General features: G+C 48.4%; 1 protein-coding gene across 14 annotated transcripts in view; it reads left to right on the top strand.

Annotated features, from left to right (window-relative positions):
* The first annotated feature begins 244 nt into the window (after positions 1 to 244).
* The window catches only part of LOC119431122 (zinc finger protein 233), a 99802-nt gene continuing 87024 nt past the window's right edge, over positions 245 to 13022 (top strand). For 9 of the 14 annotated variants that reach the window (XR_007464030.1, XR_007464031.1, XR_007464029.1 and 6 more), the window contains exons 1-3: positions 245 to 847; positions 6306 to 6378; positions 7725 to 7880. Coding sequence is in view for 10 of the 14 variants with exons in the window: in XM_049657399.1 (XP_049513356.1) it covers positions 461 to 847; positions 6306 to 6378; positions 7725 to 7880 (616 nt within the window). In the remaining 4 variants the exon portion in view is untranslated. The remainder of the gene's footprint in view (positions 848 to 6305; positions 6379 to 7724; positions 7881 to 13022) is intronic. The other 5 variants (XR_007464032.1, XM_049657400.1, XM_049657406.1 and 2 more) reach the window with 3 other exon arrangements.

The following is a 13022-nucleotide window of genomic DNA, read 5'->3' as shown; positions in this document are numbered from 1 at the left end:
ACTGGGGACGGGCAAATAAATCATGGCACATGTTCCAAAGATTTCTTGCGGAATATCCTCCTCGAAAGACATCGCACTTATCACAGCGGGCCGTCAATGCTGCGACACGGTCGACGGAGTGAAAAGCGATTACAGCGTGTATCGGAGCTCCTTTCGCGCAGTCAAAACGCGCGCTACGAGGCAGCGACTTCAGTAACCATGGAAACGCAACCCGAGTTCCGGTACCGGTTGCGCGCGTCGGATTCATGGAGTCGAAGGCACGAATGCACGAGTGGTCCAAGCGCTCCCTTGGGATTTGTAAACGTGAGAGCGAAATTTACCATGAGCACTTTAATCGCCCTCTTGACAAAGTGTGGGACCCATTGAGCCTCCGTCATTACGCGTGTAGTACCTTGGAGCCTGGGCGTGTGGCTGCGGCGAAAAGGCTGGGTGCCGTCGCGTTCTCGAAACTTGTGAAACCATGGCGGATACTCGGCGTCGCTGCGCCCTGGAAGTGTGCGGCCTCGTGAGCTCTGTCCACGGACTCGTGCTGCACCCTTTTCCCGCAGAAGAGGCGCCCGAGCGACAGGCCTGGATCGACTTCGTGCGCGGTTGTCCGAGCGGCCAGCGGAGCGGATGGACGCCTCCGTCGAGCGAGCAGAGCTTCGTGTGTTCGCTGCACTTCGACTCAAAGTGGTTTCAGTGCAAGCCGGAGGACGGCTCCGAGGTGCACGCCACCGGTGAACTAGCGCTCAAACCGGGCGCCGTGCCCACCCGGTACGGTGACAGCGGAGAGACCTCTCGTCCCTCCGGCAATATCGGCACCCGTGACGGAGTGTCTGTCCCGACGCCCGCGGAGACCTTGCAGGTGAGTGGGATATATTAGCGGTGATGCCCATGAAACACGCCAACAGGTAATTGATGTCTAAAAGGTGACTTGAACGGCTAATCTCAAATTCTAGTGGCCGTCTTGATCAATACATTATTTTGCCGTGGACGTCTAGAGGCACTTGCAGTGAGTCGTGCTAACGTTACAAATTGTTACATTATAGGCACGGAAATCTGAAAAAAAAAAAAAAAAAGTTTGTATTGTCGGATAGTGATGGCCAGTTGAATGCCGCCTGTACAATTCTTTTTGAAAAAATTGCCCGCCAATCCACCCTGTGAAGGTGGTTGGAAAGCGAAGCTTTTTACGCCACCCTCACGGTGACTGCGGCGCACTTGATATTTCACACACTACAACGTAACTTTAACCACGGCCTTTATTATTATTTACTTCACAACAATGTTCACTACTGCTTTATGATCGGTGTGATATACACTACTAGACTACCCCATAGGGGGGTAGTCTAGAAAATGAACCGAAGTAGTTACTAGGCTGGAAGGATTTCGAATGACGTCAACCCTCTTTCAAGCAGCTGCATAAGCTTTGCAACAGCTGCAATCTAATCTTACGGACCGCGCCGAGCCTGTTTCCGTTGTTTGCCCGCAGCCCTTATCATCCATCATGTTGGCTCATCACTTTGAAGCTTGTTTTTGTGGTTTTTCTTGCGAAAACGAGTGCTTAGTTGTACACTGAATGCCTGAATTCAAGTAAGCTATACTGCTATACCTGCAATTGTTAGCGGTTCGTCGGGATCGTTTTTTAAATACGACGGACACGACAGAACCCTTGGCTGGTAGAGGTACAAAGCTTCGCTTTAATAAAAAAAAAATGTTTTGTTTGCCGATGACATGTTAACTGGAACAAGGATGTCAATTCTGAATGGAACACAGAATCGTTTACAAAATATTGCCCTGCTGGGTATCCTTAGAACTGAAATGGTTTAGTAAGGACACATTTTGTCAGTGATGCTGCAACTCAATCAGAAATGACACGCCTGGTTTCAGTTACAGGTGGCAGGCAAGCAGATAAGCATGACACCAGCATACAAAATATAATATTGTTCTAAAATGAATTTATATTAAAAAAAAATAGATGGTTCACATCTGGACAAACAGTGTGTGCATCACTCTATCTGCCGATGAAAATTTTTACAGTGAAGCTGTATATGGCTATAGGTTCTGGCGGATCACGTCCGCGGGCAAAACGATGTGTAGAACAGCAATTTTGGCTCCATGTGCCTGGCTGTTTTCCGCCAGTTGTGCCTTAGCACGGGTGTCAAAACGGATGATGGATGGCCCATTGTTACACCTCTCGGCACCGCTGATGACTCTTTCAAAGGTGTCGCAATACTCGGTGGCGGCACTTCCCACCATCGTTGTGCCCCTTTGTCTCGTGACATAGAAATCGCGCTAGCGCTGTTAGCAGTTGCCCTTTGGACTCGCTATGGGATGGACGCTCGTTTAACCACATCTTCCAGGATCCTGAGGATGCCGTGTAGTGTGCCACGGCTATCAACGCTGTGGCTCATACGCCAGTCTATGACGATGGGGCGGACTTGGCGCAGCAAACGCACTACTTGCCGGACGCAAACAAGACGCCGGTGTCCTTGCTCTTTGACAAACATGCCGAAGATGCTCAATATAGTCAATAACGATAATATATAAATTCACTATAGCAATATTCACTGTAGCAGATCCACCATAGTTGCAGCTTCGCTGGCTTCCATCTTCACAGTAGTGGAAGGGCTCTGAATTTTTTTTTTTTTCTGATGTTTGTTCATCATTGAAAAGTGAATTGTAACTTACTCGATCCGTGGGTGCACTTGTAAAATATTGCCCTCTGCTTGCATAGCATCACACAGAAATAATGGCCTGTTCTTCGACATACCACCCATTAGTAAATTACATAGCATATGGCACGTTACTGGAATTGAAAAAAAAATAAATCAGAATATGGGGGGGGGGGGGGGGGGGCTGTTTTAAATTTCTCAAGCTCCTTATGCAGTGCAGTGCATAAAGAATGAATGCAGACCTGAAATGCAGCAAGGCATCTACTTCACTCCATGTGAGATGTTGAAACTTTATTGTATAATAAATTAGGAAAGGTGGAGAACATGTAATTACCAAGAGTGACAAATAGCACCAAAGGTAGCCACACCTGCATTTTGAAGGTGATTGCTGCTGCAGCCATAGCAGGACAGGCTCTGTAGGAAAATTTGCCTTAGTAGGAGAGCACTGACTGCCCACAAAAGTTTGCTCTCATAGACCACATGTGAGGGTTCTTGTAGACACAGGCAAGAAAAATATGCACTCAGAATTGAAAAGCCACTACACACCAAAAACTGTATTCAGCCCATGCTGAATAATTGCACACAGAGAGGCACACCTTGCAAAATGTCCTATGTGGCAGCCTAATCAGAGGGCCGAAGCAAGTAAGTTGCTAAATTCGGATAACACCTCTAATTCCTACTATTGAAGTAGATGACAAAAAACACCACAGGGAAGCTTGATGAAGCCATTGCAGGGCAAACAAGAACGAACAAAAAGAACACAAGATCAGACACCCTGGGACTACTGCAGTCTGGCCTTGTGTTCTTTGCATTTGTTTTTATCTGCGCTACAATGGTTTCATCAAGTAGCAATCAACTAGCACAAGAACAAGTTATCCTAAGCACAGGGAAAATTAGTTATGACAAAATTTAGCAAAGCATCCCTCCGTATTGCAGGGACCTGCAGCATCATGCCTATTATAAATGCACGTGTGACACAACACAATCTATATCTGAGACATATGCACCTCCACACTTCATTGCATAATCTCCTCACAAGGTCTGTTCAGTTTGCGTGCACCACCTGAACCAGTTCGCAAGGTACTGCACTTTGCTATTTGTTTCAGGGGTGCAGCAATGGTGCCCTCTGAACCATACTGTTTGTTTCAAAAGGTGCAGGAAAGGTGCAGGGCTGGTTCACGATTTTGCTGCACCCTCTCTGCTGTCGGTGCTGACTTGGCGCACACGCACACGTGCGAAGCAGCAGCACAGCAGACGACACAGCATATGAGCAAAAGTGCTGCTGAAACCCCACTTGCGTGCATCTGCTGTGTCTACACAAGCGTGGGGTGTATTTACACGTCAGAAGCTGAAACTGTAGTTCGGGACAAATATCAAAGTTATGCACTCAATGCACATTAGTGGGCCAAAACATAACACCTGCACTGTGTCTGCATCTCGGCCTCCGTTTCGAGTGTCACGTTGTGCCTGCATCACAAAAATCAAGCTGCACAATTTCTTATCGTGCACTCCCGTGAACTGGTTCACAGTGATGCACGCGAATCGAACGGATGTACAATAAGGGCAAAAAGCAATATGCACAGCCTACTCGAGGGAACTTACTTGGCAGGTGCCAACTGAGTGATAGCGGTAGAGCCAAATCAAAGCTCGTTCTTGTATGGAAGCCTTGGCCCTGCATTATCACTTGTAGCAGCAATGCACACTTGCTGCAGTACACACAAAGAGCTGAGACTAGACTCCTTGCTGGTGCTGTACAGTAATTTACTGTAAAGAAAAAACTAGACCACACAGTGAATTTTAGAATACAGAACCTATTGCATGCTGACTGAAATACATTTGTGCATCATGGAAGCCAGGTACAATATGCAATATAGCGACTTTTTGCTCATGTATGGAATGCTGCAAGTGGTGACACAACAGAGATAATTTCTGAGTTCCTACAACATATTGACTACCGTAAAATCCCGAGCAAGCAGGATGTCGCAAAGAGACGTCGACGCCATGAGGGTACGGTGCCGGGATTCGACGGCGCCTATGCAAGGTTGTAAAGAGACTTTCCTGATCGCAACTTCGGATCAAGCTGCCGAGTATGTGATCGTCTATGGTTCAATAACGACCTCTCCGAAATCAACAGCATACGATAGGAAGAGCGACGGCAGAAGGCGGTGGATGTGCTGACGCAGTGCTTTTCCGGCGAGAATGTTGGGGAGTGGCAACCGCGCAAATGCGCTTGTGCCACTGCTCACGCGTTCGTTGTCTTCTTCCACAGCTGGCTCCATTGCCGCTCATCATTCCAGCGTAGAATTTCACTTCTCTTCTGTCGTCGTAATGGGGAGGCCGCGTTTACGGGGGAATGAGCCATTGCTTAAAGGGGTATAAGCCGTTCATTGTCTTACGTGATGGACAGATTTAATAACAGAGGTGATACGTGAATGTGTGTGCATACCTATTGTCACTATGACCACCGATCAGGACAATAAGTATGTTTGTACCTTCAAAATTCTGTGTCACCTCTGTGTTGTGCACTAAACAGCTTCACTGGTCGTCCACCTTTACAGAGTAGAATGGCTCATGAATGTTTTTCTTCCTCGTGCTTGAGGTGATGTTTGCACAATTTATGGCGTGAAGCGCTGGCAGGATGGCAACGTTTTCTGGGCATGCGCTTCATGGACGAGGTTAACGCGAGTTCAGTGAATCAAAGGATGATTTTAGTGGTATGGGATCAATATAACTTGCCTTCAGATGGCCAGCAAACGTCCTTGGATGAGAGCACTTTAGAAGAAAGTGGCGTTAAGGATCCTGAAGACTTGCAATGCAAATCCTGGCCTTTGCCCAAGAGTGTGCTTCGAACACTACCGCACACTGCTCAACTGCTGTTGAGAGCCTATGCAATAAAATTTTATAATATAAACGACTTAACCTGTGCTTATTCACATGAGCGTGATTTCTGCGTGGTGTCTAACCCTCGTATTCAGAAAGGCAACTTCGCTTCAAGTCCGTGCTTGACTTGGTTTAGGTGACGCCTATTGTGAACGCACCGAAGCAAACGCAATGACCGTCCTGGGCATGTTCGCACCAGGCGTCCTTTAAATCAAGTCAAGCATGGGCTTCAAGCTAAGTTGCATTTCTGAATACGGTGGTAAGTGTGCCGAATTACTCCTCACTAGAACCACAAATTGGGTAAATGTGCATGGCTGCAAAGGGCTAAAAATTGTATGAGTTCCTTGAAGCTTGGGGAGTTGAGGTGTCTTCAAGTACGTGCTGATGACTGCAGCTGCACACTTGAAGTGATTTTCAGATTGTTGTTTCAAGTAATTGAGTTAAGAGAGTAAATAGTAATGTGGAATCTACATCTTGTTTGATAACGTTGTTGAGAATTGAAAATTATTGATCATATGTCATAAGCGGAGCTTCTCACAAAGATCTAATGGCATAATCTGTGGTATACTTGTGCGGGGCTGGGGTGTTGCGTGTTGCTGTATGAAGTGAAAAAGAGCTGCTGCACCTGGGCCACACCTGGGCCACACAGTGAATACGACCCAGAAGCTCTTGCACTGGTACAGAGTAACTGCATGCACTGTTCAGTGGCTGTACGGGCAGTATGTTGTGCTGATTTTAAGTGTAGCCTTTCTTGATGTTCTTGTTTGACAGGTGTGTGCTGGTTCCACGGCAGGTGACAATAGTGGACTGAAACATGCGGTTTCTGACGTACCTTCAGACACAGGTTGGTGCATTTTTTTTTTTTTCAGTCGACCAGTGAGCTTGTTTTATTTCATCAACCATGTTTGTACACAGTAATTTGTCCAGAAGAATCCTAAGCGCTCCAGTATTCCTGCGTTAGAATTGCTAGCTTTGCAAGTTAGTACAACTGTACAGAAAATGAGTGAGTAACAACTTTATTAATCGAAGGTGTGAGGGGTAACTTTACAGAAAGACAAACTGCACAAACGACAAGGGATGGTGGAATGGCATGAAACTAAAGTTTATTTGGGAAGAACAGTGGGTGCATAACACAAGAAATCACGCATGTGTGCTAAGTGCTGGAATCAAAGCAAAAGGGGGGGGGGGGGGCGAGCAGGAAAGAATTGTGGCATAACCCGTCTCACGATGACGGTCGACGGTTATGTGTTAGCATTGAAGCAATATAGTGAAACATTGTATTGCCACCGTCGTAATGAGTTACGTACGAGGCAGGTACTGTAGTGGGACTTGTCCTTCGCGCTTCCCTGGGACTGCCATCTGGCACCGCTGCCATAGGGCTCGCGTGTGGCCTCCGAAATCATGGCACCCTGGTGCGGTTGAACACTGAGAACCGCGACATGTGGCAAATGGGCTTCTCTCTCACTCTTCTTTCTGGACACGCTGTGCCACCTAGTGGCACTGCTGAGAAGTCGTGGCCTCCGAGACAAGCAACGTGGCACGCCGGTGCTTTAGAACGCTGACAATTGTTCCCTCGCTTGCCGCACACTCAGTAGGCACATTCGCAGGGACCCAAGTTGAGAGGTTCATTGAAGAGTGGCACATACCCCTAGTGGCCATAAAGAGTTTTTTTTAACAGAGCTACCTACCCAGCAGCCATGTCGACGTGAAAGTGGTTCGTTGAAGAACGGCACGTATGTACACATTGGCACATACTCGGTGACCCAAGTTGGTCCGATGGTTGTTTCGAATCCTGTTCCCTCAGCACAGTTGCCCGACGAGCTACCCATTTGACCACGACTACCAGGTAACCCAGGTAGGCAGGAAAATGGTAAGATACAAACATAGATAGATGGATAGCGCTCAGAAAGCGCATTAGGTACCCAAAGAATGCTAACGCTAATTAAGATGCAAATTAGCTAGAATGCTAGAATTAAAATGTTAATGCTAATTAGGATGCAAATTAACTTCAAGGAGGTTACATAACAACATTGCTTAAAACCAGGATGGTGAAGCTTAGATCCTTCACTCTCTTGTCTGATAAACAGCTGTACTTAAACTCACTATGTGCTAGATTTCACTGTTGTAATCGTGGCATAAATTTCTTGTCTTCTACATCAAGCTAATTGTGCTAATGAAAATTATCTGCAGTGACTGCTCCAGGAGGGCTGCCAAGGATCTGTCCTTGTGGACAAGTGGTCAACGTGAATGAAGAGAGCCAGGCTCCAGGTTGGAAAGTGCGCAGGGAGGTGTCCATCCAGTGCGGCTTACAATCGATGCCCCCTCTACCCCTCGCAATGGAAATCTGTACGTACCACGCGTAGTCTGGGAAACGGGCACAGGTTTGCGAACGGCGAGGGCTTAACTTAGCACAACAAAAGGGATTAGGAGGCAGCCATGTAATGGAGTCCCAACTGGAATAGAAATGCTTTTGTAGAGACAAGGGCGTATTGGTCCAATGGACCGATCCACTACAGCAATGCCCGTCCTTGTGGCCTCACCATGAGAACGTGCCATATGCCTACTGTGCAACCATCTGGCATAAATATTTCGGCATAGAGCAATGGACGATATATTACTGTGATACATGTTCAAGTGGGACCCAGTACTTGTAGAGATTTTGCAGGCAATCTGCATTCCATGATGGATGTTACCACAATGCCTACACACACCACACTGTGCTAAAGAAGTGCTATTCTAAACCTACATGTAAGTGTGAATTACACATTATTTGGGGTATTCATATTTTTTTTTCTAAGCAATCACAAATGACTTTCCCTACCATAACACCCTGCATTATATTTGTGGTTGGGTTATATTCTTGCAAATGCAGTATTTTCACTTTTATGAGTTGGTGGGATGTCTCACATTGAAGTGAAACAGTTCAAGAGGTTTTTTGCACTTGCTGTGCTGTGCAGGAGCCCACATGTATATTGTCACCCGTAGTGTGACGATACTTGTGCTGTGACAGCAGTCGAAAATCCATATGCATATTACCACGCACAGTGTGAAAGTGCTTAGGCAGTGACGGCAATCAATAATATGTGCACATGTTGTCTCGCATAATGTAATGGTACTTTTGCAGTGACAACAATTGAAAGTTCGTATGCAAATTTTCATGTGTAGTGTGATGATATTTGTGCAGGGACAGCAGTCGTGGATGCTTGTAACGAGCTTTATTAGTGTGAAGTTATGCTCAGTTAAGAAACTGCTTTGCTAATGTAGCGGGCAGCCACCATCGTCAGTTAGCACAGGAATAATGCCGTGCTGATTCTAAGAAAAGTATACAGTCAACGACCGATTTTCCAGACGCCTGATCTTTCGGACATGCCCGATAATTCGGACGCTTTCATGGCACTGCCAGATACCCCATAGAGTCATTATATAACAACGTTCGAAATATCTGACACGAGAAATCTGCGCCTTCCTATTTTCCAGACTTTTTGCCAAGACCGCAGGCCTGAAACGGCATTAGCCGAAGCCACCACCGCCGCCATTTTGATTAGCTCGCCGCCTTGTAACGGTGCTCTCGTATGCAAATCCACTGGCACCATGTCAATGCTAGGCCTAGCTACTTCGACGTTCACTACCAAGCTTCTTGCTGTTCGGTGCCATGTTTTTCATTGTGTAAGGAAGAAAAAGTGCGTAGTGTAGAGCTCCGCAGCCGGATCGCCAGCGCCACTGAAGTGGGGCTCAGGCTCGACGCTGTTCCTGGTGCGCCTGGCTAAACCTACGCTGTTCCTGGTGCGCCTGGCTAAACCTACGCTAATGTGTCTTCCTGTCGGCGTCCTTTGTGTCATCCACAGCCTTGCTAGACTTCCTTGTCATAATTGGTGGAGGTGCTGGGTCATAGTACAAACAGCTGAAGATTCTAGTCAACCTTCCAGTGACCACTGCCAAATCTATGACGAGCTCCGCCGTCAACGCCTCCTCACCCGCTGTCCTGTTCCCCATCAGGAATCGTTGTCCGGCTTGACCTCTCCTTTTCACGATTCCAACCTCCTCTCGCAGATCAAGGCTTTTGTCCGGGATGAAGTTGCTCGCCAGCTCTCCCTTATCTCCAACCTGCCGGAGTCCAGTTCGTCCCTTAGTCCGACCCTACGACACGTTATAGAAGAACAAGTGTCCAAGGTCCTTCCTCTGGAGCTCGGACACTTGTTCGAGCTCCAAAGCAGGTCCATGAGTCAGTGGGGTGGGCACTTCAACTCACCGCCCCACTGACTTACGTCGACGCCGTCGCATGACCACGCCCACCGACGTTCCGGTCTCCGCCTCTGATAGCCCTGTTTTTACCTCCACGCCACCACGAACTCCAGTCCATCGAGCAATTAATCCCTGGCGCACAGCGGACAATTGGCCCATCTGCTATTCATGTGGTATTCCCGGACACGTTGCACGCCTGTGCTGCCGCCGTCCACTTCATCCACGTGACGACCCACGCACAGCAGCGTACGACCATCCGTTGTCTAACGCTCCAGACCGCGATTTACCTCTTCCCCGCCCTAGCCTTCGCCCAGTTTGTGACCGCCGTTCTCCTTCTCCTCGTCGTCGCTCGCTCTCCTCGATGCGTCGACGTCCCTCTACCGCTGACATGGAAAACTAAGTGGCGCAGTTCCCGAGGCAAGAACTGCGTCATCGTTGCAACGCTCAAGCCCTCTTCTTTCGCCGCCCAACGTTATTGATGTCGCTGTTGACGGTGTCTCTGTGCTTGCCCTCATTGACATAGGTGCCGCCATATCTGCGATTGCCGAAAAACTATGCCACTCAATACGAAAAGTCACGACGCCTTTCTTCGGTCCATTACTCCGCACGGCCACAGCACAGCACGTCCAACCGGTGGCTGCGTGCACCGCCAGACTTCAAATTCAAGGAGTGCTCTACATCGTCGAGTTCGTCGTTCTTCCCCACTGTTCCCACGATATTATTTTAGGTTGGGATTTTCTCTCCCGTCACCAAGCTGTCATTGATTGCTCCCGTGCAGGAGTCGCCTTCTCTTCGCTTGGCAATGCCATATCTGACGACGTTTCCCTTTCCTGCACCAAGTTGTCCCTCACTGACGACATCCAGATACCTCCGCACGCATTTGTTCTGGCACCTGTATCCTGTTCCATTGCCTCTGACTCTACCGTACTCTTCACACCTTCCACTGCTTTCGTTCGTCACCACATCTCACCATTCCCCACCGCGCTGCTTGGCCTTCAAACAGGTGCGGCTCTCCTTCCTGTCTACAACCACTTCCCATTCCCGATTACGTTGCTTCGCGGTGAATCTCTCGGCACTGTGGAGCCTTACGACACCATTACCACGTTGGAACTTCCTAATGGATCGTCCGAGGTCAACACCCTGTCTGGTAGTCCCGTACCTGCCACATCGCCTGAAGACGTTTTCAGCCACGTCATCGACAACGCCTTAAACCCCAAGCAGCGCCATGACCTCCTCCGTTTCCTCGACAAATTTCACCCTGCTTTTGACAGCCATAGCAATTCTCTGCGTCGAACGACGACTGTATGCCACCGGATTGACACCGGTGCTCACTCACCGCTATGGCAGCGACCACACCGCGTATCTTTGACAGAACGACGTGTCATTGATGAGCAAGTAGGTGAAATGCACAAGCGTGGTGTCATTGAACCATCCGACAGTCCATAGGCATCGCCAGTTGTTTTAGTTAAAAAGAAGGATGGCTCGATCTGCTTTTGCGTGGACTACCGTTGCCTAAACAAAATAACCCGAAACGATGTTTATCCATTGCCACGGATCGATGACGCCTTAGACTGCTTACAAGGTGCAGAGTTCTTTTTCTCCCTCGATCTACGCTCTGGTTATTGGCTGCAGACGATAAGCCTAAAACAGCTTTCATCACACCAGATGGCTTATGCGAATTTCGTGTGATGCCATTCGGCCTTTGCAACGCGCCCGCGACTTTTGAGCGGATGATGGATACTATTCTTCGAGGCCTCAAATGGAACATGTGCTTGTGTTATTTGGATGATGTAGTGTTTTCACCAGATTTTCCTACTCACCTTGATCACTTGGAGCAGGTTTTACGCTGTATCAGTGACGCTGGCCTCCAACGGCGTTGGTCTTGGCGCTGTGCTCGCCCAGCGAAAGCCCGGCTACCAAGAATATGTTGTTGCTTACGCGAGCTGCACTCTTACGAAAGCTGAAGCGAATTATTCAGTCACAGAAAAAGAATGTCTAGTGATCATCTGGGCCATTACAAAATTTCGTCCATACCTGTACGGCCGGTCCTTTGATGCTGTCACCGATCACCACGCACTTTGCTGGTTGTCGTCCCTCAAGGATCCCTGTGGCCGCCTAGCCCGGTGGTCGCTGAGGCTCCAAGAGTACGACATCCGGGTTGTCTACCGCTCGGGCAAGAAGCACGCCGATGCCGATGCTCTTTCGTACTCGCCTGTCCACACCGACATTGTCAGTGTCTCTGTCCTAGACGACCCACTTCCCCCATTCGCTTCTGTTGACATGGCTTTGGAGCAGCGCAAGCACTCCTGGATTTCATCTTTGATAGATTACATCTCTGATTCACCTGCACGCTCACCATCCCAAGCACTACGCCAACAAGCTTCGCACTTCACCATCCGCGACGGCATCGTCTATCGCCGTAACTACAGTTCCGACGGCCGCAAATGGCTGCTTGTCATACCCCGGCAGCGCCGCACTGATGTATGCGCCGCTTTCCACGCCGACCCTCAGTGTGCCGAGGAGAGCATATGTCGCCTTGAAGAAGACAAGTCCACTTGTCGAAACGTTGGCTCCTGCTCTCACCTTGTTCTCGTGTTAGTCAAACAATGATCGAGGCAGACAAGCTCAGATCAGACGAGATGGCTATGTTGGGGTATCGCAACACCTGCACCAATAGTGGGAGGAATACTTCTGCCAGGTTTTTTCGATTGCCCAAAGACGACTGGTAAGCAATATTCTGTTCCGCAAGTGTTAAATGTGGGTATTCAAGCATTTTTGCGTAGTCGCTGAAACCATAAATGACCTCCGCTCAGTTTCCTTTGGGCTTCTGCTTCATGAAAGCTTGGTTTAATGTACTGCACATTTGATGTGTTTGCTTTAACTATATTCCTGCTTAGAGGGCCCCTCACCAGCTCTGGGCCGGTATTTTGTAGCGATGCCTTATGACTTGTTCTATACTAGTCTTATCATCCACCTCACGGCTGGCTGATCCCGTTGACAATGCGAGCGGACCGTCACTCTGACCACTGACAAAGCGCGATAAACACGAAAAGGCATTAGTACCGGAAAGGCATTGCTACAAAATACCAGCCCTGGCCATTTTGAGCTGACAAGCGCAGTGCATACAACACACGCTAACTATTGTGTTTACTAAGTATCACATCCCATCACACTGCAGAAAGAGCTGAAATTTCAAACTAAACGTCGTTTGCCCTTCTCACGGGCGCCGCACTCCAAGACGGTGCG

The sequence above is a fragment of the Dermacentor silvarum genome, chromosome 10 (genome assembly GCF_013339745.2).
Source record: "Dermacentor silvarum isolate Dsil-2018 chromosome 10, BIME_Dsil_1.4, whole genome shotgun sequence".
In the NCBI taxonomy this organism is placed as follows: domain Eukaryota; kingdom Metazoa; phylum Arthropoda; class Arachnida; order Ixodida; family Ixodidae; genus Dermacentor; species Dermacentor silvarum.
The sequence above is the reverse complement of the archived record's forward strand: the minus strand, read 5'-3'. Positions and strand labels throughout refer to the sequence as shown.